Below are 26406 nucleotides of genomic sequence, written 5' to 3' on the forward strand. Positions count from 1 at the left end.
GCTCTTTCTCACTTCCCATATTGTTGTGAACTACCCTACCTATAGTTACTTGGCCAGGGTGAGAAACCTCCCAGAACTTGTGAAATATTTGTCTGAAGTAATCCTCTTGTTTGCATTATACTGTATTTCTGGCTTGTAAATAAGTTTCTTTATTGACTCAACAAAAAGTACAGGGACTTTTGTAATTTAATGTAAATTGTATGGTTTTCTAACAAAGCTAAATACCAGTACATGTATGTATTTCCATGTACATGTAGATTGTTAACATCCGTGTCCATAATATCACCCGGGTCCATAATATCGCCACCTTGAAAAATAGCACATGCTTAAAGATAATTTTACTGCAACATATATTCTTAGGTATGTACATTTGAGGTGTGCAGGAGTGCATACCAAAAGTATGTTGCAGTAAAAATATATTAAAGCACACTATTTCTCAAGGTGGCGATATTATGGACCCTGGTGATATTATGGACACAGATGTTACCAACATTGAAGTACTTCTGCAGAGCCGTGTCTCTTGATCTATGCTTACTTTACTCCTATACTGACAAGTACAATGTATATTATTGTATTATGTATATATGGTCTAGAGTTTACAAGGATTATTGCTTAACACTGAGTTACAGAGAGAGAGTTACCATAGGTCTACTGGTCTATGGTTTCACATGGGTTATAACAGGATATATACTAATTGATATATATTATATTTAGGCTTCATCTGTTTATACTATAGTAAGCAATATAGATGCTAGATAACCAAACACAAAAACTGCTGACCCAAACTTGTTACACTTTTCGTAGCCCACATTTTGTTGCTTATGCATAGAGCTCATTGTAATTCATTCATTATGTGTACAGACTGCCTCACCTTTCCTTGGCTTTTCTTATTCATTTCCACCCTGCTCTTTCTCACTTCCCATATTGTTGTGAACTACCCTACCTATAGTTACTTGGCCAGGGTGAGAAACCTCCCAGAACTTGTGAAATATTTGTCTGAAATAATCCCCTTTGTTTTCCTTTGCACATAATTTGCATTATATTTCTGGCTTGTAAGTTTCTTTTTTGGCTCACCAAAAAGGGACCAAGTTATCCCAGGGGCCGAGTTTTCCTGACACATGTAAGGGTCATTAGACCACATGGAAGATGGAGCTTGCATAGATTAGCCCCGATTGGCTAGCGTGAGTGATTTTATGTGATTTTTAAAGGTTAAGTCCCTGACATATGTTAGAAAATAAGGTTTAAATTTGCATCTGAAAGAACCTGTTTGTGTGAAACTTTGAAAAAAAAATTAGGAAAGTAACGTTTTTGAATGGAAAAAAGCCTTCAAATGAATTACAAATCCTTATAGTTGTAATAGTAACTTTTCCATCTATTTCAGACAAGTTCACGCAATTTTCAAATATTCAGGTTTCATAGAAGATATGCAAATTAAACTTTCTTGAGGGACCTAAAATTTCAAACACAAATTTCCGGTAACAGATGGAAAACTATACCACATGACAGCAATTTGTCCTGCCTGAGAAATTGGAACTCCATATTTTCTATTATATTTCAGGGACTTTTATTTTTCATGCACAAAGTTTTCATGTACAATCAATCAATCAATTAATCAATCAAAAATGGTTTATTGCTAAAAATCACGAACATTGCAGCAGAAAGCTGAATTGCAAGCTTTTCACGTGCAATTCTTTTACGCGCAGAAAACCTGTTCCATGCCGTATTTTATTTGTCTTAAGTATAGATTTACTAACCATTAATTCTTTACACCACCAATAAGCCAATGTACACTCTGCCAATTTCTACACACTCAGGCAGTGAAAGATGTCAAGGCTGAAATCTGAAGCCTCAAGAGATCCGGAGGGAAGACTCCGGGGGGAGTGTTTGAGGTGTCACAAGTGTGCAGCTTACTGTCCGAAGCCAGGCAGTAACGTGTGCAAAAGCTGCTCACATGTTGCAAGGGACCACGTGAGTTTCTCTTCTGTTGTTGTATTTAATCTGAAGCCATGCCCCCATTAGGAATGCCCTAGTAATTTCAAACACCTCGGGCAAAGTTTGCGCAGGAAGGGTCGCACAGGCCGCCGCTGCCAGAATGTCTGTTTTGCCGCATGCGCCGCATTTACGCAGTTGGACTTTGAAATTGTAAGTTTCCTTTGCCATGTGTATCAACACATGATTATCATAAATACATACAATTGTTAAAGTCATTGTCTTCGTCAAGAAGAGTAAATTGTATTAGGTTTGGCCGTGGTGCGGGTAGGTAGGTTGACATTATAATTTGTCTTCTTTTGTGTGTGTTTTTGTGAAAAGTACTTCTAAATTACAGAACAAAATGGCATCTTGCAATGTTGCAGAACATTGAAAGAAATTATTTTTTATGACTCAGAAGTGCTAAAGAAAACCTAATATTCTGGTGATTGAGACATGGGGTTAAATGTACATATACATGTAAATCTTAAATAAATAAGTCTAAACAGTCCTGGACCAGGAGATGAGGTCTGTAATGTTAACAACCAATATGAATCTTAATCGTAGAGAGTCAAGTCACTGAGAGGGTGACTTGGAGTTCATGATAGTTTAATTATCTTATCACTGAGTAATGTTCTTCTTGTTTTTTGATGTACTTTTATGACAGCATTGAGCATAATTTTGTTTAAGTTATGACTAATGTACTGTTTATACCACTTCACTTACAGGCTCTTCTTGAGGCATGCCACATGCAAGGGTGCAACTGCCCGGAGTGTGTTATTGTCAAAAACGTGCCGGGAGAATGTGCAAACTGTGGGCACAAAGTGACGGCACATACTCCTACACGAGGTACATTTTACTTACTAGTATATATTAGATGTATAAAGTGCCTTGAGTCAAATTACCCCTTATCTCCAGAGGGTCAACTCATGCATGCACGCACTGTTGTTTGGCCAGTCCTTTAATTTATTACTCTTTCAAAGCAATTATTTTTCATCCTCCCATATATCAGTAATTGTCTCTATTATGCAGGCCTTTTTACATTATTCACGTTGAAGTAGAGTTATTGCAGTTTGGTTGCCCGTTGTACAAATTCAACTGCAAGGACAATTGGTCGAAGGCTTGAAGTACTGGGTATTTACAAAATAGAAGCTCTTTTTGATGACATTGGATGTACCAGGATATTTGTGCAGGTGTTTCAAATGAGTCTAATGTTACAGCATTGTACAAGTGTCAGAAAAAAATCTTTGCTGTTTTGCTTGTTTAAAAATTAAAAGTTGTAGAATCTTTGATTCCAGCCAGCAGAAACTGTACACCTACCAGGTCGCTAAGTTTTGCAACTGGCAGAATTATTGTCATTTGTTAACTTATCTCTTTCAGACATGAAGGTTGCACGGATGTCTTCACGGAATGGTATGTATCAAGACCGATGAGAAATGGCATTAAAACTTTTCTTAATTTTTTTATAATAAAAGTAGGTGTTTTTCTTTTAATTAAATTAGGTAGCCATACAGCCAGATTTGGAGGCGTGGTCTAGATTATAGTCTAGTGCTCTATAATACTGTACAATGTCAGGTACAAATGTTCCTACAACTGACTCGCACTAAACCTGCGAGTCAGTGTTGTCATTACATTTAGTGTTTCAGCTTATCTTGTCATGATGCATTGTATAAGGAAGCCAAATGGTTGGTTTACTCATTATTGAAGTATCTTCCTGTCAGTTGTTCTGGCTTTAATCAACACTCCATTACAATCTCTTAATGGCTTTGGAATTTGACACTTTTATCTCGTACAGTTGTAATGTGATTGTCCCTGTTAGTGTACTTTGTGCCCTCACATGTAACTCTTTAAGCTATAGACAGTCCTAAGGCTTATAGATAATGTGTTTTTTTTTAACAGATGAGGCTGTGCCATCCACCAGTTCCATGCAACCTGCTGGTCAGTGTCAACTTATGATTATTAATAACCCTTGTCCTGCGGGGCCCATATATATATGGGTTGCACATACAGTACCATCTATATAGTGCCCTGTATATGTGCGATTTGGGGGTGTTTCTTGTGCAACGCATCACACCACAGCGAAACGCAACGAATGCGGAAGTAACTACGCCGCCGCAGGGCAAAAATAGTCAAGGGTCTGTGACCTGATTAAGACATGAAATTATTTGAAAATATTGTGTAAAAATTGCCAGCAGGACAATTAATTGTCATTTGCCCAGCTTATCTATACACAGTATGTACGTGTATAATTATGTACTATATACATATAGAATACAACACAGGGTATTCCCCAAAAGATCCAGAACCCCAAAAGATCCAGAAACCCATATTGATTTATCAACCTTTGCCTCAGTTTTACACCTAAGTGAGATAACCTCAGCCAATTGCAGGAATTCCTATTAGAAGCTTTAAATTTCATGACCTCCATGAAGGTTGTATATGTGTGTTTGCAGCAAATGACAGTATGAGATATTCATTGTTTTACATTTTTCTTTCTTCTTCAATCTAAGGTACAAGCAAGACAACCAAGTCTTTTCACCAGTGGCTGCAAGATGAGGACAGTGAGGAGGAGTTTGAGAAAAGCTTCCTGCCAACCAAAAAGAAGAAAGAGACTGACAGAAAGCGCTTCTTTCAGCCGAAGGGAAAAGGAAAGGGAAAGGGACAGGGAAAGGCTGGAAAGAAACACGTAAGTGACTGAATTTACAGAAATCCAATGTAGAATTAGTCACACTTTCAGACTGCAGTTTTTATTATGTAAAGTATTTTTTACTTAAACCAATTTCAACTGCAGTTGCAAAATACGTGTATACGTGTTCCATGACTGCATACCTCCAATGATGATCATGTTATCTCTTCTGGTGGACAACTTATACATCTTCACTCATTGATTTTGCAAATATACCTCACTTGCATGAATCATATCAGTTGATCATATTCTCTACCCAATGACAATCTACCTTAACTTAAGAAAGAACGCTGCTCTAACAACATATATATCTCCTCATAAATTATGCAAATAAGATCATGACTTGTGAATTGTGTTAGATTTTCACCATCACTTAAGTTCCAAATGCGGCAAGTATTGATATCCCAGGAGTTACCACCATGACATTTAGCAATTTCTCACCAATTAATATATGTAAAATAGGTACTCATTTACATAATCAACATCTGCTAATGATCCCCTCATACTTATGTCACAAGTGTTTCATAGCCCTATTACTGAACAAAGTAGATTTATAGAATTCTCGCTAATTATTCAGATTAGATCTTGATTTGCATAGTTGTTATTTAGTCATATCAAGAATCACTGCCTACATACCAAAAATCATGACAATCTGTCGACCGGTTCTTGAGATATCAAAACAGGAAGTTCTACAGCAGTACCATTGAAAGCAGCTAGGGCCCCAAAATCCAATTATTTCTAAGTCTTACCTACCAAGTTTCATGACAATCCATCCATAGGTTCTTGAATTATACTATTATACACAGACAAATAGATGGACAAACGCTACTGAAAACATGATGTATTTGGCAAAGGTGATAATGCAGTATTTTACTACTGAACAAATTGAAAATGTTTCTGAAACCACGATATACAGTTTTTATGTACACTTTTGTTTGTATTGTTGTCATAGATATGAACAGCGAATGCTACAACTTTTGTTCTAAAAGAAACATGTTTGATTTGGTACATAATTGTTGTTGTTTTAGAAATTCAACTTGTCAATGCTGTCTGAGCAAGGGTCAACTGTGGCGCACAGCTGTTTTGGCATCTCTGTGTCAGAATGGAATTCAGAACAAAGTATTCTAGAGCTGGCCGGCCAGAAGCTACTGGCCATGCGGAAGATCGGCAGCGACAACGTAGGCCATCTCCTTCTGTGTGAAGGGGATGGTGCCTGGCTAAAGTATGTGCCAGGGACAGTGCAGCCATTTGTTGTGAGGGACTACCTGGAGTTTCGGGGCATACCCTCCAGTAAGATACACCTGTATGTGATGACCCGGACAGACTACATAGGTGGGTACTGCTCTCTTTACTATAATGCAGTCACTGTAGATACTGTAATGATCTCTAAATGAAATCATGGTTAACATTTCACAAGGTTTACTTACTAAGGTGTTGCATGAACATTCATCATGGAAGCTCATCTGTGATAGTGATGCTACTTAGCCGAACCTTGTTACAACACATGTAATCACTGTAAGGATATATGGGCAACCTAACTTTGATGCAGTGCAGCAATTAGATTATACTTTTACAGTATGCATATTCCAAATATCTTAAATGCACTTTGTTCTTGCAGCCACAATAAACCTTTTCTTACTCTGATTTGTTTGACAGTGCTGCAGAAGTCAAAACCAAAGCTGAGTAGGGACCAGCACTGGAAGGAGGCTAGACTCCCAGAGGATGATGTGAGTACCTAGTAGGCTACTACTAGATAGTACTACAATAGAGTGCATCAAATAGTTCAGTAATACCAACTACACAGTTAGTTCATACAAAATATGTTTTTGTTGTTGTTTTACATCTCGTTAGTATTTGTTCAATGGTAGAACATGTACATTTAGCACCCAATCCAAATTAGAGTTTTGTTGGTTTTAGGGTATTGTGTTTTTTTTTTGTGTCATGTCATATTTTCTTTCAATTCTTCCGATTAGTCTTGCTGAAGTTGTTATATGCATATGGCATTTATGTTTTCATATTTTCAGGAGCATCATTCAGATGACACGAAACGAGATGAAGCTGCAGAAATAGAGATTGTTGACAGCAACGATGATGAGGTAAGTTTTATGGACTGATTGAAAATGAAGTAAGTTATATATAGACCATGGGCCAGGCAAGTTTACTGGGGACAGCCAAGGGATTCAGGCAGTCTTCAGGCAGAAGTTTTATTTCAAACTTCTTCAACATCAGTTTGTTTTGTTCAATTTCATTTTTTCCTGTTCAATATCAGGTTCAATACAGCATTTGTCTTTGAGAAAGCTGGTCTGTTTGTTTCAATCCTCTTGTCCCTTGGGTGCTTAGCTTGCACAAATGAGGGGCCTGGTTTCAATTAAAAACCAAAAAGTGTGGTACTAAATTCATGCGAATGAGTTTTAGAACCACACATTTTGGATAGCACCACACTTTTTTTTGCACTATGAGGATTTGACACAGAAAATGAAGGGCTCTCATTGGCTGAGGGGTAGAGGCCATGTTCTAAGTGAATATTTTCTCGAGGATAGTATCATCCTGTGACACCTCTTCTATATCTCTTGCTTATAATAATAATAGTAGTAATTCTGTTTCATAACTATTTCATAACTATAACAAGAAGCTCGGCATAAATGCTGGCACAGGTTGAAGTTGCAGGAATGTTTTCAAGGACATCCATTTTGTGGAGTGCTGGTTTCACCCCAGGTTACATAATATGCGTGTGATGACCTGTGGAAGAATGGATTAAAGTATGAAAGTTGAAGCTGTGATACTGATAGTTCATTTGGTGATAGTTGATTTGGGCAATGTTATTTTGGTTTTTGCACAGGGATGATTGTGGAATGTGCCGTATTGGCTAGTAGCTAGTCTGGCCTGTCTAAGATTATTGTGTTGTTTTTTTTTTTTATTAGATCTACTTCCCTGGTCCTAGAAGACCAAGAACCAGCACACCGCTGTATGACGAGACAGTGGCTATGGAAGATTTGGGAGTAAGTTGTTCACCTATTGCAACATACTTCTTTGTACTTCAAGTACTGTAATTCGTGATTTTCACTGTACTGTTATGTTCACTGTTTTCATGGTCACTTCTGTACTGTGAACTTATCATTACAGTTAACAAATAATTCCTGGACTTTCTTTTTCCTGCACCTGTCGCCACTGTGAATATATAGTTCCGTAAACCTGTCCATTTTTCACAGACCACGAACTTTTGCTACCTTGCACATAAAGTCAATTACGGTATCTGACAGACAACCCTGTTCAAACCTCATTGTCACAATGACATGATGGAGTGCTTCTCTGTATATCAGATTTCCACTCACCTAATACATACATTAACACACAGTCTGTGCTTTTCTCAGATTCATTCCAGTACGACTCCTACTTCAAAGGCATCTGTCACCTGTGTACATATACATGTATCTGGTTTCTGCACATTATATGTTGAGAGAACACTGAACCAATCTAGTATACAAGGTACCATCTTAGACATCTTTAATAAGTTTCTTCCCTGTCCCCAGGGCCTTGAGGACCCAAATGAAGATCGGCTGGCAGGGGCAAAAAGGTATTATTTGATTGGTTCAAAGACACTTTATAGAGACTTTTATTGGTTCCATAAGTACCTTGATCTAGGAGGGTACAATCTTGTGTGTGTAAGTGTGTGTGCATGGAGGTTAAAACCTCCATGGTGTATGTATGTGTGTGTGTGTGTGTGTGTGTCTCCCTGTGTATATATGTATGGTGTGCGTGTGTGCCTATGGTGTGTGTGTGTGAGTGAGTGTGTGTGAGTGTGTGTGTGAGTGAGTGTGTATGTGTGAGTGTGTGTGTGTGTATGTGAGTGTGTGTGAGTGTGAGTGAGTGAGTGTGTGAGTGAGTGAGTGAGTGAGTGAGTGTGTGTGAGTGAGTGAGTGTGTGTGAGTGAGTGTGAGTGAGTGAGTTAGTGAGTGAGTGTGAGTGAGTGTGTGAGTGTGTGTGTACAAGAAATAATGAGGACTAGTATGGCTAAGTTCAGTACTATGTGTCTCATAACGTCGAAGGAAGGTTTATTGTCCGATTCCCATGCCGACCAAACTGCGTTTCTCCGTGTGTTGGCTAAGGTGCTAATTGTCTTCCAATAAAGATCACTTGTTGATGTTGCACAAGTTGTTAATGACAGGTTTCTATGTTTTTCATCCAGGGTTCCAGACACCACCCATGACTCTGAATCCAGGGTTCCAGACACCACACATGACTATGAATATGCGTAAGTGTATGGTTCTATTCCAAATCATTCAAAGACAACCGTGATGTTGAGGTGTTTTTGATAAGTCCACATCACTAACCACACAAACATTACCACAAACAATGATATGCATAGGCTTTTGTTGATATCAATTGTGCTTTTTTCTGTGCTACTAGCCACGAGCTTTGATGTTGAAGATTAATGACACATATTTATAGGACACTTTGTTTGCTATGTTGTTACTAAGTAATAACCACGTAGATAGATACATGTTACAATAGCTTCTATTTGTCAGACCTCAGTGCTAATGCTGGGCAAGTCTGTCATGTCACTGTAGATAATTGACACTTAGAGGGGTCACATTAATGTGGTGTGGTAGGGTCGGAAATGAAGTGGAGTTGCTTTGCCACAAATGTAGATCCAGGCTTTAATATGGTGCAATGCACACTAAAATGATATCTTCCTGTCTTTGGTTTACAGAAAGATGTTACAGCTTGTCTATGACAACGAGGCATCAGAGTATGCCAACAGTGATACAGATGAAGCTGACTTCAGCACATCACGGTAGGTCTCCAGTTTCTTACTTATAGTCCTCAATAATTTTGCCAAGGATGTGACATTACAAGTGTTCTATGACGGTATAATTGCTACGCTCCATGAAATGGTGTAAACTGTGTTCAGTCAGGGTTTATGTTTTGGTGTATATATCAATATCTGTCAGTAAGAATGCGACAATATTTGAAAGGTTGGTATAGAGAATTGTGTTGGTTGAGTTCAGGTCCCTCGTGATTGACCTTGGTACTGCAGTTAGAATTTGTTGAAATACTGATGGTCTATGGATGTGATGTTAGGGTAGCATATTGTTGCTGACGTAAGGGTGTAGTGGTGTAAATTTGGCCCTTTAGCTGTTTGTTGTTTTAGTATCAATTCAGCATAATGATCTCAAGAGCCGCTGGATAGATAATGTGATTAATTTTGGTACCTTTGCAGTCACTGTGTGCTGTCACTGTATTAAGAACAGTGTATAATGTTTAATGGAGACAATATCTAACAAACAAACAACTCTATAGCTCTCTCCCGCCCATTTCGTCCATAGTGCAATGACATAGACTCGCCCTGACAGGGCATGTTGTTCGTAGTAACGAACCAGCTTGTAGACTAATACAGTGACTTCCCTCTGGGAGACGAACAGTGGGTCGGCCATATACTACACTTTAGTCAATGCTAGAGAAAGATGCTGGTCTTGCAGGGAATGCTTTATTGTCCGCTATGAGGGATAGGACATACTGGAGTAACTTTATCAAGTGTACCTCACCGGAGCCATGATGATGATGTGTGCCTTAATGCGCTTTAGCATGCATTAGCAGGTTGTTACAGGTGTGAAAGGTAGGCTTTGTGTCTGAGATGAATGGTACTAAAATTTATTTGTCCTTGATGCATGTCATAACGGTTACCATAACCAGTATTCAATGTATTTCTACAGAGAACTGGCTGATGATGCATCAGGAGGTGCTGAAACCTCAAGCATGGAACCATGGTAACTTTTCATCTCTTATTACTAGTAACGTTACCTCTTATTTTCTGTCGTCCATTTTGTAGTGCTAGTTCAGTTAGCATAACTGACCAATCCTTACATGGTAACAAGAAGAGTGCTTGGACATTCAATTTGAAGTACATGTACCTGGTATTGATTTATAAAGCAGTAGTTCACACCATTTTGCTTAGCCAATAGTGGTTTTGTTAATGAAATATCTAAACAACATCAGTTGAAATCTATTATGTCTCGAGATTTCTGTACACATTGCAAGGTGTGCAAACTTTTATTGGGATTCTATCGTCAATTTCAATGTCTTGATTTACTGTCAAAGCTGGATGAAACATTTCAGTTCAGAGCTAATGTTTGTGGAATGTACATGGCAGTGTCCAAATAAGTGTGTGATGATATCAAACATTTTATCCAGGAATCTTGATTTTCGAATGTATGTCAATAACAGGGCGTTACACTGGGACATGGATACAATGATTTGCCAGTTGGTATCTTGAAGATATTAGATTGCATGATACTAGTACATGATGTCTGCAAGGTTGTAAGATCTGTGAGATCAGTTTTATCTTCAAGGTAATTGTAACCATAAAACCATAGAAATTAAAATGCTGTATATGATAAATGCAAAGTTCTGCTGAGAAATAATATAATTGATCTTAATAGCAGAATGAAAGATATTCCATGCCTTTTTGTACGATGGTCTACAAAAGACAGATCTAACAAGACTTGGCATATGGTATGAAATGGATAATTACTGCTGGTAATTAACTTTAGTGTTTTTTTTGTTTTTTCAGGGAGAAGAAAGACCTACTCAAAAAACTCGTGAATGAACTACATGAAAAAAACATTAAAAAAACGCAGACAAAACTGTACAATGTTCGCCGAGATAAGGTTTGGCCTTCACTAAAAGAGAAGATTGCCCGTAAAACCTTTGACCCGTTCAAGGCCATAGAGGTCAAGTTCATTGGAGAGGAGGAGACCATCGACCAGGGTGGCCCCAAAAATGAGATGTTTAGACTGGCGCTTGATGGCATCTTCTCCTCAAGTGGCCTTTTTGAACTCACTGCACAGGGCTTTCTGCCAGTAAGTTCCCCCATCGCGCTGTACAACGAAGAGTTTGTGACAGTGGGGAAAGCCCTCGCCATGTCCATTGTTCACTTTGGACCATCCCCCACTTGCCTACACCCTGCTGTAGTGGCAGTGGTCTGTGACCAGAAGCTGCCAGACATGTCTGCTTTCAAGCCAGTGGATAAAGGAACAGCTGACTTTGTGGAAAAGGTGATTCCTGTCAGATATTTTTAACAAAGTAAGAATAAATCTATCACGAAACTGAGATTTATTCTCCAAGGGTAATCTTCTGCCATACTACTTACGTGGCCATTTTAATTGTGGAAGCTCAGGATTTTAAGTAATGCAGAACAATTTTTATTTACCAGATTTCTCTTGCCATTGCAGTAGTTTTTCACCATTTTGCTCCAAATATGCTGCTTTCAAGACATGAGTTTTGCAATACTGAGTGAGCATTATTTGTCCCGTTTGTCATTTGACATTTTATTTAATATGTATTATGTGTTTGTTACAGCTTGAAAAAGCAACCAAGGAGACCCTGCCCAGCCTGCTCCAGAGCGACATTGGCATGTCGATGCTGTCCGTGGCGGGCTGGAGGAAGACGGCAGCCAGTACGTCGATTGAAGAAACAGTTGTCATAAGGAGGGCACTGTGTCTTCAGGACATTGTAGTCTCCAGAAAGGTAACTATTTTTCTTCTATAGCCTTTGGCCTCAGTGGTTACATTTAATGAATAGAATTTGGAATGCTTTTGGCCTCTATGAGTCAGTGGATACATTTAATGAATAGAATTGGAATGCTTAACTTTCAAAAGTTTCGATGGACCTTGGAATGTATGGAATGTTTCATACCTAGCTGTATTCTATGTGTATTTTAGCAAGACTATGAGGTTTATCAAGAGACGACCACTAACAATCTCCTAGGGGTTTTTCTAAACGGGGGAAAAGGGAGCTCCCTCATGTAACCAGCCAGCTCCCTCATATCAATTTTCAGATTGAACCCTAAGTGGCTACTTACACACCGTTTAGTCTTTCTCAAAATGATCTTTCTAGTAAAGATGTAAAAGCAATACAGCAAATGTGTGTTAGTTTAGATTGGTAAATCAATTTTCATATGTTATATATCATTGTTCATTTTTATTACTCTTCACAACAGTCAGCCATCGAGCAGCTGCGAGAGGGTTTGAAACTGTTTGGCCTGCTCAGTGTTTTGGAGTCAGAGCCCCACCTGGCCGGGTCACTCCTGCTCAAGTCTACTACTCCAATCACTTCTGACGACGTAGTGAGATCACTGAGTGTCCACTGGGCAGAGGACGGCAGCAACAGGAAAGACAGACAAAAGGATGTCTATCAGAGGCTAACGACCTGGCTAGAATGCGTGGAAGAGGGTCAGTCAGGTTTTATTCTCTTACTACATACATTCTATATAAATTCAATAGAGTCCTCTTGAAAGTTGCATTGTAACGCCCTAACTTTGACGAGATAATCATGGATCCCGTTGTCTCAGCGAACAGACTGAATCATGATCTCAGTGTAGTGTCAGACTGGTCAGACCAGTGGCTTGTAACATTCAATCCTGGCAAAACAGAACTGATGACTTTTTCCTCTAAAAGAGGAAAGGTTCTTCACCCACCATTATACTTTAGAGGTGTTCAGCTGACTGAAACCCCCTCTCACCAGCACCTTGGCTTACATGTCACTCCAAATTTATCATGGTCACTCCACGTGTCAACTCTGGTGACGAAAGCAATGAAACGAGTTAACTTGTTGACAAGAATATCAAATTTTGTGCCACGGAAAACTCTCGAAATCTTGTACAAAGCCATGATACGTCCTTTACTTGAGTACGCCAATGTTGCCTGGTGTGGTGTTCTTAAGAAGGATTCAGACCTCCTTGAGTCAGTCCAGGTGTCTGCTGCCCGGGCTTGCACAGGCACAATGAGAGGGACGAATCACCACCGCATTCTATGTGACGTCGGTTGGGAAACACTTGCCAACAGACGCGAAAAGTTCAAACTTGTCCACATTTACAAAATGTCCATTGGTTTAGTTCCCAAATATCTACAAGACTTGGTTCCCCCACTTATCCGTGATTCCACCCCTTATGGCCTGCGTACTGACCAGAATTATCACCCTTTTCCCCTCAAAACTGGAAAGTACAAAAAATGCTTCTTGCCTTCTGCTGTTCTCTCTTGGAACAAGTTACCCCAGACCGCCAAAGAATCCCTATCCATTCGAGCATTCAAAAATGAATTAGATTCTTGCTTTGATAGCATGCAGACATCCTCACTACTCTCACGGCCACGGACACTATGTGACTCACCTTCCCAGACTCAGGCTTGGTTTCAGCCAGCTGAACTACCACCTATTCCAGCATCACTGTATCACTAGTCCCAAGTGCAAATGTGGGCATCCAAATGAGACACCAGATCACTATTTATTACACTGCAAATTTTATAATAATGAAAGGACCAAAATGTTGTTATCCATATCTTGCCTTCATCTTGAAAACATACTTCCTTCCGACCCACTCAATGCAAACGGCGCCACATTATGTACTTTACTTCTTACAGGTAGCCCCTCCCTCCCATACCCTACTAACTGTGTGCCGTATCTTTGATATTGTGTTTAACTATATCCACCACTCTGGAAGATTTGACCAATCTCATTAATGCTATGCTATAGGTATTGGTGCGCCAGCCACTTTCATTTTATGTTGATGTTATACTTTATGTCATCTTTATGTTTACATTTGTATTATGTTTTATGAGCAGCGGATTCACATAAGCACAAGAAGTGTTTCCTATCCAATGCTCAAAAATCCATGTGAATAAAAGAAAAAAACGAGAAAAAAGTTGCGTTGTTAAAAAAATAAAGTATCGAGCCCACACTACATGTATACTTTGCATGGTGTTTGACAATTGCACCTTGGCCAAGCATCATATCATGCTAGATCATGTTGTAATGTTTATTACATTAATGCCAGAATGTTTGTCAATTCAAGATGAACTTACATTCACTTTCTCTTGTTAACCATTCAGGTGATGGCCGTGTCTCGCTCAAGCACTTCCTAACATATGTGACTGCCCAGGAGGCTGAGCCAGTGACTGGGTGGCAGCTGGAGCCGGTGCTGCAGTTCAAGGTATGCCCCGCAGGCTGTGGGTGCTACCCAGTGTCGAACACTTGCGCCCTAACGTTGACGATGCCAGAGCACATGGCAAACCTTTCCCAGCAGGAGTTCGACTGTGCTATGGAGGAAGCCATAGTTGGTGGGTGGGGCTTTGGGAGGGAGTAAGGTACTATATGACTACTAGTAGTATGTTGTTGTCAACTGAGTTTACTTCATGTTATACGCTACAGGTTTCTTATTTGACTTTGAAGAAAAAAGGCAGTTTGCCCTCTCAAGATTTATGTTCTTAAAGTTAAGGTTAGGATTTAGGTTAGGACTACTAGTAGTATGTTGTTGTCAACTGAGTTTACTTCATGTTATACGCTACAACTTTGTCATTTGACTTTGAAGAAAAAAGGCAGTTTGCCCTCTCAAGATTTATGTTTTTAAAGTTAAGGTTAGGATTTAGTTTAGGACTACTAGTAGTATGTTGTTGTCAACTGAGTTTACTTCATGTTATACGCTACAACTTTGTCATTTGACTTTGAAGAAAAAAGGCAGTTTGCCCTCTCAAGATTTATGTTTTTAAAGTTAAGGTTAGGATTTAGTTTAGGACTTAGGATTTAGATTCTTACACCAAGACTCCTTTTTTCCTTTTAAGGGTGATATTTTAGTGTCAAGAAAACCTTTTCCATGTTCTTACAACAAGAATGCATTTTGGGTACATTGTGAATGCTGTCAAAGAATAAAACAGTCTGCATACTTTCAAATATCAGTTTGTCTGTGTCATCACCATGCTCAGATAGAGTAGATAATGAATGTGTATCACATTTGATTAGAATAAATGCCAACTGTTTTTGGTGTAGGCAATGTAAAGCCACCTGTTGTGATGGCATGTATATATCATGGGGAATAATCTATAATTTGTCAGTCATAAAGATTAACATCATTTGGCGGAGTATGACATCGTGGAACTCTAGTTTATTTTTTATCTGTAGTCTTCCATAGATTCTTCAGTTTTTTTCTGGACATATATTTATACAACTGGTGTAGCAAGCTATTAGCTAGTGCCAAAGCAGGTTGACTGGGATTCATTGTTGCAAGCGGTGATTCAGTTGGGCTTTACCAACCATATAGAGCAAATTGCAAGGATGCGTTGTATTGTACATGTATTCGCAGTGCTCGAAATACATGTGTGCAAAATACACATGATTTGCACTTAATAATAACATCAGACTGAGTATATTTGTATCTCTAATTAAAGGAGGCACAAGGGGAGAGTATGTCACCTTGTTCATCTTTAAACCATGTTTTTACACATTGGCAATTTATCTACAATGGACAGAATGAAAATATTTTGCTATAGAATAAGTAGCAGCTTTACCAACTGGATTAACATGAAAATTACACTGACAAATGGAGTTTGATTTGGTTACCTAAGGTAAGCTTCATACACATGTGTTCCTATTGTTTTAGATAACATATCTGCAGGTGTGTAGCATTATCTTAACAGAAAGAATAAGATAACTATATCAAAGCACATGCTTAAAGACTAGTTGTATTACCCCATTTTCAGAAGTTGACTAATTAGATTTTATGATGCGGTATATGGTGTGACATTGGTCTTCTACATATCCAAAACTCTGGTACAGGATTTGACATAATATAAATAGTTACGGTTGGACAAGATACAGGGTACCTGTGGTTGTTTTCTGTACAATGCTACTACAAGTCTCATATATACAGGTACTGAGGTAGTCACCACCCCTTTTTACATCCCAGCTGCTAGGACCACAAGGTCTTTGTACAAGTTGATAGCTTCGTTGGTGTTGTTGGGAGATGTCCTGCCCATTCTGGTCAGCATGTCGCCTGCATATCTATGAAACCTCTCACTCCCAACCATACTGTATTGCTTACAATGACGTCTTGCTGCCTGCATCATCCCACCAGGAACAACTTGAAGCTGATCCTCACCACCTAAAGCACAAGATGAATAATGGCCACATAGAGTGATGCATAATATTATCATACGTAAAGAGAGTGAACAGTTTCCAAAGCCAGCTCACTGGCAGTTGAAAGTTTGTTATGTCCCTCCAGTAAAGATCTGGATGTAGATGTTTTGCTCCCCTCCCCCAAGGTTAATTATCCTGACAGAAGCGAAGGAGACCATGTTACCATATTTTCAATAAGAATGAGTGAATTACCATAACTCATCTCTTGTCTATTAGTACATGTGATTGGTAAATTGTGTCTATGTGTTACACACAGTATGTAGGTACAGGCTGCAAAATACTGGACTGTAACATTTAAATCATACAGGAATGGAACCCTACACTGATACACCTCGAGGTTAGTGAAACAGACAAACTAGAATTCAGAAAGAGGCCCAAAATTGACCTTAGTCATCATGTTCAACAATCCATTAAGTTATGATAATAAGAAATATGTGGAAACACAAACAAACAAGTAAGCATGATGTAAGTTTTAAGGTTATTTAGTGGTGCATGTACCTGTCTGCTCTGGTAGGAAGTGTAGTACATTTGGGCGTCCCGCAGGCACCAATGCGCTGTGGTGGGGTGGGATTCTTCTGTCGTTCCAGTCTTGTGCGAACGTGTCCAAATCTTGTGCCACAATGGGCATTAAGCAATACTGAAGACACCAGCTGTAAATGATAATGATGAGGGTCATTGCACAGAAGTACACAAAAGGACAACTACAACAATGTCACATGATGCATTTGTACATGTATTTGATAAACACCACATAATTAAATTCTGTTGTATGTAGAGCTGTCTACACAGAAGGACTCACAACTTATACAAAAAGATCTGAACACGCTGGAAGAATGGCAAAGCAAATGGCTCATGCAGTTTAACCCAGAAAATGCTACATTATGCATATATCAATTTATAATCAAACAAACGAACCCTACATATAACTAGTTACCAGTTCTGTGGTCAAGCCTTGGCAACAAAAAAAACCCATCCGTATCTCGGTGTTACATTGACAAGTAACCTTAAGTGGGGCACCCATGTTAACAACATCACTGCGAAGGCCAAACAGACATTGGGAGTGATTAAGCGCAATCTGTCGTCCTGCCCAACAAGGGTAAAAACACTTGCATACACGTCACTTGCAAGACCAAACCTAGAATATGCCGCGACAGTATGGGATCCATATTACAAAGGAAGACAGAGACAAACTGGAAAGGGACAGAACAAAAGCAAGCTGCAAGATCCTGCACGAACAACTATCAAAGGGGTGCTAGTGTAACGGAAATGAAAAGAAACCCACAGTGGGGGTCGCTGGAAGACAGATGTAGTATGTCCAGACTGTGCATGATGTACAAAATGACTAATAAACTAGTGGACGTACCAACCACTGAGTATCTGATACCAGCCCAGAAAAGAACAAGAAACAGTCATGCCTTCAAATATCAAAGTTATCAACCAAGGTGTTCAAAAACTTGTATTTCCCCAGAACTATTGTAGGTACAGGCAGGGGGGGCATCATCACTAGAAAGCTTTAAACAACACTTGCAATTAAATGTGCAAAGATTGAGTGTAACAAGACGTCATTCGGTGTGATATAGCTAGCTGCCGTAACGCCGCGTGCCTGCGAAGCTGGTGTGTTACGCCAAAGGGCAGTTATACCGGCTATACTGACACAGATACAGAATTCAGTAGACTAAGTGCATAGCGACGTATATACGACAAGCCTGTACATGCTGGCTTTTTGCGGAGTTTATGAGTCAGCACTGTACATAGTCAAGTATGTACAAAGTTCTTGAGTCGTGACGCTTCAGTAGCCTGGGTGCCGTCCTTCAGCTTCCTCCGGCTCGCTATTGACACTAACTACCATGGACTACCTGAGTCTAGAGGCAGAGCCTCGGAGGATGTGATTTTTTTTAATGTCATCCATAAAATTAAGTAGGTGTGGCCTAACAATTAGCAGTCACCTCTCCAATGCGGTCAGCTCGGTGCGAACTGAAAGTCTATGTCTCTTGATGCTTGTGATGGACAAATTTGAACTATGATCACATAATATACAATATAACAAATAAATAAATACTCACGTGTGAATACAATTTCCTACTTCAAAGTCTCCATCATCAACCAAGCCCTAAGAACAATGAAGATGAAAAACAGTAAAATTACCATATGCAATACTAAGTATATAGGATTGATATGAAGAAGTTTCATCTACCTTGCAATATTTGTCTTTGCAACTTGTGCTCAAAACCAGATTTTTATTTTTTGCCACATTGCATTATATCACAAAGGTCTTTGGATGTAAGAGAAATCCTATTATATTAAATACACGTGGTTACCTGGAAAACTTCAATCCACCACCGCAGTCTTGGTTTAAGATGTGACCAAAATGCTTCAATTCTCTGCAAACATAAAAATGAAAACATTGACCGTGAGATGGGTAATCTAGGACCTGTTATGTTATTTTCTTTACAGACAAATGCTACATTTGTATAAACTTTGTGACACACATAGACATTGGTAGAATGTCATTAAACATTGATCAGAACATTTGTACCTGATTATGGACAGATTTTCCATATTGGTGACTTTTAGGGCCTGCATGTTCGTCAGCATCACGTGCACGAAATGTACACTGTATTGCAGCCACCACGACATTCTCTGATCCAGGATCGCTCCTGACTATCAAGGGGCAACCTATGAGAGGTTGGCAATTAATAGTTATAAAATGTGATTTTAACTGAAACAGGCAATACAATGCCAATGGATTATCGTATTGATAGGTTCTAGGGTATTAGAATATTTGACAAAACAGAACAATTCAGGCACTACATTGTACGTGTAATATTACATAAAGACAACAGTTATTATTTCAGTCCATTCAATGGATGGTTTGACAATATTATATAATGACTTCACCAACACCACATAGTGAAGTCATCCTCTCCAACTGCCATCTCTTTAAATGTATAATTAGATTTCTTAATTTTGGGGCCAAATAAGCACTGTATGCAGAATTAGAGAACTATTGTTATTAGAAACACTGTATGGGTATTGTGTACAAGGCAGTATATGGAAACGCTTGATGTTGAGGAGCCCTACATGGAATTTTAAGGTTGAATGAGAGGATGGACTGAAATAGACTGTACCGCAAACTTTTTATTACCATGACGCCGCACCTGCTGCTACCGTGAATGTATAGTTCTGCGAACATGTCCATTTTTCTCAGACTACAAACTTTTGCTATGTGCAGTGAACATGAAATAATTTACAGTACTTAATTAATACATTAGTCTGAAAATTGCTTTTAGTACTAGGCAAATAATACAACAGACCAAGGGTAACGACCCAAATAACAAAGACTGCTCACCTCCAAGTTGGCAGACAGCATCTAGGTAGAAACTGGCAACAATTTTGGGGTCTTTGTTGGTTGGTCCAACCTTCAGCCACATGATGCGCCTGCTGTATCTACAGTGTAAAGAAAATAGTCTGTCATAAAATGTACACTTACGCTAAATTACTCATCAAAATTTGTTGTTCACAGAGACTGTCAATAAAATGTTCCTGGACTGTTGAGCTTAAATAGATTCTTTGTTGGCTTCATGAAGCTGTATAGGAAATGATACTTAATCTGAACATTTGCCATAACAAACATAAAATGTTTGTGACAGGGTTCAACTTTCGAAAAAAAATTAGAACCTGTTAAAAAAATGGTGCTTAATCAACTATCAACAGTCAAATTAAAAAACATAACTGCTACACACAAGTATGAAGAAGATAAAATGAACATACCCATCAATGCAGCCATGAATGAAGAAGCCATAAGCTCTAAGTTTATCATTCCTGTGAGGAAATTTGACCACAAAAAATTATATTTAACGCAAACAAAGACAACTTATTACCATATGAGCAAGTATACTAATACCAAGGACATTACTAATACACAGCAAATGTGCCCCATTAACATTTGTGTACATAGGTGCAACATGTACATACCCATCAATATGCCATACGTGATTTGGGCCCTGGAATACAGATAAGAAATTGGCCATAGAATGGCCAAGAGAATCAATGTGATGTTATTGCTAACATGTCAAAATTCACAAAAAAAAGATAACACAGTTGACCAAGGCCTATGGCACTATCAATAACATTGCAGCTCCCTAAAAATTAAGTAGAACATCCGCGACACCAAAATACCAAACTTTTCTGAACCTAAATTCCAGTCTTCTTCTCGGGTCATCACTGCTACACTCTTCCCCTCCAAAATTCGAGTTACAAAATACAATACATCAATGGCTTTCCAACACACCGCTATTGGAAGTGCAATGTATAAATTGCACATTTTCCAAAGGCAACTTAAATAGACCAGAGAACCCACAATCAAAGATTGGGCGCACTGGTATAAGTTTAAATGCAGAAAGGTACATATCATCTCGAATTTTGAACCCTGGGTAATTATGATTACTACCGGTAGGTTCATCTACCTACAAAAATACTATTGGATTCATAGTCTACAATCAAATGTATTTTTTACGTTTTATTTTCATATGTAATTTAACAGTAAAATGTACTACAAAAATAAACATAGTTTTTACCCGGCTGAAGTATCTTCTGCGTGCAAGACGACGCCTTCTTCTTTGGGCTGACCCCTCAGGATCTTCTTGTCTAAGTATTTGTTGGACAGTACGCCTAAAAAGCCACAGAAAGAAACATTAAGTCAGATTTACAGCTATATACTATTTCTCTACATTGCCACAATTTAATATTTCTTTTAGAATCAGATGAACTATCAACATATACACGGAGGATAAGGCAGGGCATTAACATTATTATCATATAGCCTATCCAACTGGAACAGTTATATGACACAATTTCCTTAATATTATGTTTACTCTTCTCCTGTTTAAATTTCATTGAAATCTTTTTAATTCTGTTAAGTGTATTTTCAAACAAAGGATTCAAAATAAACTATGATGCGTTGTTTGATAGATAAATACTACAAGTCTTAACACTAATACTAGTAGTGTCCTTGCCCCTGGATAATGGTCAAAAAGGGGTCGGTTATTTTAATCATCATCATCATTCTAATAATGTCACCCAGCTATATAATAATACAAATTATAGTCACCTCCTGACATTTAACCCATGATTTCTTTTAAGGCACCTCCACATCCTTCTGTAGCCAGAATGCTTATTTGGTCCCTGAAGCTCACGCTGAAAGAAAGAAAAGGGGATTCTATGACAAAAGAGTGGGGGCTCACAACCAAATGTATGTGTAATATGTCAGTGTGATATGTATTAATGGTTCATACCTTAAGTAAAATAAAAATGTTTGGAAATGTACAGGTAGTTTGAGAGTTCATACAATCAATAGAGTGCCCTTGCCTCCATAAGAATAAAATAATGAAAACTGATGTTCCTACATCCTTAAACTTTGCTGCTGCTTTGCTGTTACATGTATGTTCACAGTGTTTTCACTATCACTGCTGAACAATGAACTTATCATTACAGTTAATAATTCCTGGACTTTCTTTTTCCTGCACCTGTCGCCACCATGAATATTTAGCACAGTGAGCATGCCCATTTTTCTCAGACCGTAAACTTTTGCTACTGTGAACATAAAGTGAATTACAGTTAACTATAGTGCATTTCTTACCCGAATTGCTGCACGTACTGCCTCGTCTGGGTCAGCCCCACCGTACCTTGACAATCCCAACTTTCTGAACCTATACTTGATTTGCCTCACACTGCATAAAATAAGTACCAGTAAAGATGTTAATAAGGCCACAGCAATTCAATTTGTTGGTTCCCAGAGACAGGGCAAAAATAAAAAAAAACAGGCCTATGCATCCTTTGATAGCCCCAAATGCTACAATAGGAGCTATTAAGTCAACCTACCAAAATTTAAACATGAATTTTGAACTTTCTATCAAACCACTGCATTGATAGATGGAAAAACTGTTACAACAGCTGGGAAGACAAGAGCTTTCAACCGCTGGGGGCAAAATGTAATCATTTTGCAGTTATTTTTTTTTTGCAAATCATAAAAAACGAAGAGGTGAATCTGAGAGCCAACAAATTAAATTGGTGTGTCCTAAGCCAACATGATTATGTTAAATTAGCATAAAATAAATAATAGCGAGTTAAAAGAAAATACTTCACATGTTCATATTACAACAGAAGTGGAAATTAAATGCAGCAACCGTCATACTCATACACGGTATGAACAGTATCAAGAATGTACATGGTGTAAAATCATGATTAACGAACATAAAATCAAAACAAAAATTTTTACCAAATACAAAACTGACTCTTACTTCAGGTCAATGTTGTGAAATCTAGAAAGGAGTTCTGATATTTCTGCATATTGGTATCCTCTCCTCCAATAGTCCTCTAGAAGCTCATCAACTGAAAAAAGGATTTAAATACTAGTAAACAGCACAATTCATAAGCTATGCCATAGCTGAACTTCATGCAATTTGCAATACCGCCACCTACTACTGCCTACAAGAATGAACATTACTTGCCAACAGACTCGTTCTGCTGGTAATCTGGACATTCTCAAGTGTCGAACCGAACGTTATAGAATGAGTGCTGTACCGCACATGGTTCGTTTACTGAATACGTAATTCCATTTTAATTGTTTTTATATTGCCCTATATGATAGATAACATGTATTTTTATCCGATTTTAATGTATACTTATTTTATAATTGTTTTGATCGTTGTGTATGTAATGACTCTCGATTTTAGGTTATGTATATAATGCTCTTGTGCAGTCAATCTGTGTAATATCACATCATCAATTCAGCCTGCGGGCTGCCACTGTTGTGATATAGATGCCGACATGTCATAATAAACCATTCTACTACAATATACTACAGGGGTTTTTCTGAACAGGGGAACAAGGGCGCTGCCCTCATGTAACAAACTAGCGCCCTCATATCAATTTTCAGATTGAAGCCTAAGTCTTTTTCAAAATTATCTTTTTCCAGTAAAAATACAAAAACAACACCACATAACAATATATTCTAGCATTGCAAACTATGTTACTCTCATAAAGATTCCAAAATATTACCACAAACACGAAAATTTAGCTCTAGTAGTAAAAGTTTGAATGGAATGAACAATGTTCATTGAGAACTTGCTCAAAGACATGTAGCTAGACCTCCCTCATTTGCATACTATAGAACAGGCTCTGAAGTGAAACATGAGACCTGAGTTTGTAGCAGCTTGCATGAACCTGTTGCAATTGTGCCATGGGAAGGTTTCAGCTTGTTGCAAACCCAATGTTGTCATCTGGAGCTAATACTAATAGTAACTACTAGTTGTGTAAAAGTGTATAAAGGGTGATTTGCAGATTTTGTGTACTGTTGATTGTACTATTATATATAAAGTCTTATATTTTAAGACTTTAAGATTTATAAGGGAAATACATGTGTGCAATGCATGAATAGAAATTTGGGAAAGATATTGAAAAAAATAACCTTAAATTATTTTAGTTATTATCTATCCTTCTCCTAAGCTAAGAGGACTGTGTGAGTGAGTGTCTAAATCTTGATGATATCTCAAAAATAGCCTTTGAAGCCTTGAAGGTGTTGTAAAATCCAAGTAAACAGACCTTACAACCAGGTTATCATTATTATTACTATGTACAATAATTGTTTGTTTTCAAAGAAATATACAATGAAAGAGTTCAAATTTCCCTCCTCAAGTAGCCTCAAAATGACCCATTTCCACTTCAAATTTTCAAAGGCTTCACATGGCGGAAGGGGGGATACCCCCCTTCCGCACCAACCCCCCCTCGGTCGCTTCGCTCCCTCGCCGTGCTCCCTTATGCCAATTTTTTCTAGAAAAACCCCTGTACTAGCCAGCCACCCATGATGAACAGCCAAACCAAACCAAATTAATGGAAAATACCAACAATTATCATCTTTTCAACACAGTCACAAAGTTCCCTTTCAAAATAGTCAATTTTAGTATATTTCTACTACTACATGCTGACATGCCATAACAGGAATATTGGAAACAAATATCCAATTCCAAACTGAATTTCTCACCAGTGTCAAAATGATGGGGGAAGGGATCCTGAGCCCCAGCAGCGTGTCTGTCCATAACTCCACTTGACTGTAATCAAAGAAAAGCAATAGAAAATGAATAGTGGAATAGACCAATGTAGCCAGCTGCGGTTATACCGGCTATATATATAATTATTTCAAATTCAAATCCCAACTTGTCCAAGGCTCTGGGGAACTTTCGGTGGAAAGGCAGCCCCATTCACAGTCTGACCACAACAATTCAGACGAAAAAAACTAACCGTTACTGAACTTAGACTTAGAGTAAAAGTAGAAACACTCCCCTCCACATTCTAATTATCCGCAACGCAAAACATGTCATATCATATTCATAACAATGCAACAGACAGCATATAGGATGATACATTTGGGGAAGATACCGGTAGTTCACAACAAATTTTATAATATGAGAAGTGAGAAAGAGCAGGGTGGAAATGAATGGTCCGAAATGAATAAGAAAAGGTAAGGAAAGGTGAGACAATCTGTGCACATAAAGAATGAATTACAATGAGCTCTATGCATAAGCAACAAAATGTGGGCTACGAAAGTGTAACAAGTTTGGGTCTGCAGAAGTACAAGCAGGCTGCAACTTTAGAATGCAATGGGTAAGATTAGCTAGTGATCGCGCCAAAACAGTTATGTAACAATTTGGAGAAACTGTGTCAGTGGAAAATAGTTGGGAATTAAATTTATGTCGGAAAATATATACGTCTGTCCGCTACTCAAAACAAATACAAGCAGTTCCCAAACCAATGGAGCAGTAAATTTTTGGGTTACAAGAAACCAACAACAGTCTGTCGGACTCTGTCCACAACAATAAACACGAAAAACTACTCTAACTTAGTCAAAGTACTTAGATTAGAAACGCCGCCCCCCCCCTCCCCATTCTAACTTACAAAAACAGCCTGACGTCTCTGTCTGCATCCGTTTCAGACACAAGCTCGTGCGACAATCTACATGGCCAAAAGTTACGGTGATTCAGATGTTTATTGTGGAATAAAACACAAACAAAAATCGTACTGTACCTTTCCTCCACCTTCGTTGCTAGCAGCATGTGGTGACGTAACCTTTGACACGTAAGGGATCGTCCACTAACGTTACAGCTGTATCGGCGTGGTTGAAAATTTTGCCTCGGCGCGGTTGAAAATTGTGCCTTGGTGCGGTTGGAACCGTGTTGGAAATGTTTTCCTTCCACAGCGTCCGGTATAATATAAAATTACGTTCTGGGCACGGCGAGACTGCAGCGAATAACGTATGATGTACTTGACTGCCCTGGGAAGGAGAGTTTTCTCCGCGCAAAGCATACTGGGAAGAGCCGACCATAGTATCCTGGGGACGAGTCGATGAACGATGAAAATTTGAGTTTTGAAGGGTGAAAAAAAGTTTTGAACGATGAAAATTTGAGTTTTGAAGGGTGAAAAAAAAATTTTGAACGATGAAAATTTGAGTTTTGAAGGGTGAAAATTTGAGTTTTGAAGGGTGAAAAAAAAGTTTTGAACGATGAAAATTGGGTTTTGAAGGGTGAAAATTTGAGTTTTGAAGGGTGAAAAATTGAATTTTGAACGATGAAAAATTAAGTTTTGAAGGGTGAAAATTGGGTTTTGAACGGTGAAAACTAAGTTTTGAAGGGTGAAAAATTAAGTTTTGAACGATGAAAATTTGAGTTTTGAAGGGTGAAAATTGGGTTTTGAAGGGTGAAAATTTGAGTTTTGAAGGGTGAAAATTTGAGTTT

General features: G+C 38.5%; 2 protein-coding genes across 3 annotated transcripts; one reads left to right on the forward strand and one right to left on the reverse strand.

Moving 5' to 3' along the window:
- The first annotated feature begins 1818 nt into the window (after nt 1–1818).
- Nucleotides 1819–14806, forward strand: LOC109477910. Its single transcript, XM_019779375.1, has 17 exons — nt 1819–1968; nt 2697–2817; nt 3349–3381; nt 3868–3906; nt 4479–4654; nt 5683–5986; nt 6311–6381; nt 6679–6750; nt 7576–7653; nt 8185–8228; nt 8841–8906; nt 9366–9449; nt 10369–10422; nt 11226–11709; nt 12014–12181; nt 12654–12885; nt 14539–14806. Exons 1-17 carry the CDS (start codon nt 1825–1827, stop codon nt 14790–14792), a joined length of 2424 nt encoding a protein of 807 aa, XP_019634934.1. The 5' UTR covers nt 1819–1824; the 3' UTR covers nt 14793–14806.
- Nucleotides 14807–16366: 1560 nt separating this feature from the next.
- On the reverse strand, nt 16367–26003 carry LOC109477911. Of its 2 annotated transcripts, XM_019779376.1 has the most exons (14): nt 25700–26003; nt 24660–24726; nt 22918–23008; nt 22257–22347; nt 21729–21814; nt 21196–21289; nt 20594–20622; nt 20390–20440; nt 19968–20065; nt 19155–19294; nt 18937–18999; nt 18682–18728; nt 17117–17268; nt 16367–16583 (listed from the first exon to the last, which is right to left on the reverse strand). In XM_019779376.1, the coding sequence occupies exons 2-14, from the start codon at nt 24712–24714 to the stop codon at nt 16378–16380; spliced, it is 1203 nt and encodes a 400-aa protein (XP_019634935.1). In that variant the 5' UTR covers nt 24715–24726; nt 25700–26003; the 3' UTR covers nt 16367–16377. The 2 variants fall into 2 exon arrangements, with proteins under 2 accessions (XP_019634935.1, XP_019634936.1); XM_019779377.1 differs by lacking the exon at nt 20390–20440.
- Nucleotides 26004–26406: the final 403 nt, after the last annotated feature.

This window comes from Branchiostoma belcheri, unplaced genomic scaffold (assembly GCF_001625305.1).
Source record: "Branchiostoma belcheri isolate BF01 breed outbred unplaced genomic scaffold, Haploidv18h27 scaffold41, whole genome shotgun sequence".
NCBI classification, from domain to species: Eukaryota; Metazoa; Chordata; class Leptocardii; order Amphioxiformes; family Branchiostomatidae; genus Branchiostoma; species Branchiostoma belcheri.

Bases quoted from the DNA above. Each gene is read 5' to 3' on its own strand.
- LOC109477911 (XM_019779376.1), bottom strand. From the start codon at position 24,714: ATGGACAGACACGCTGCTGGGGCTCAGGATCCCTTCCCCCATCATTTT. The intron at 21,815-22,256 runs GTAAGAAATGCA...TCTTTCTTTCAG, and splicing joins CAGTACGTGCAGCAATTCGG to CGTGAGCTTCAGGGACCAAA. The intron at 20,066-20,389 runs GTATGTTCATTT...TTTACACTGTAG, and splicing joins ATTCATGGCTGCATTGATGG to ATACAGCAGGCGCATCATGT.
- LOC109477910 (XM_019779375.1), top strand. From the start codon at position 1,825: ATGTCAAGGCTGAAATCTGAAGCCTCAAGAGATCCGGAGGGAAGACTC. The intron at 7,654-8,184 runs GTAAGTTGTTCA...CCCTGTCCCCAG, and splicing joins TGGCTATGGAAGATTTGGGA to GGCCTTGAGGACCCAAATGA. The intron at 11,710-12,013 runs GTGATTCCTGTC...TGTTTGTTACAG, and splicing joins CAGCTGACTTTGTGGAAAAG to CTTGAAAAAGCAACCAAGGA.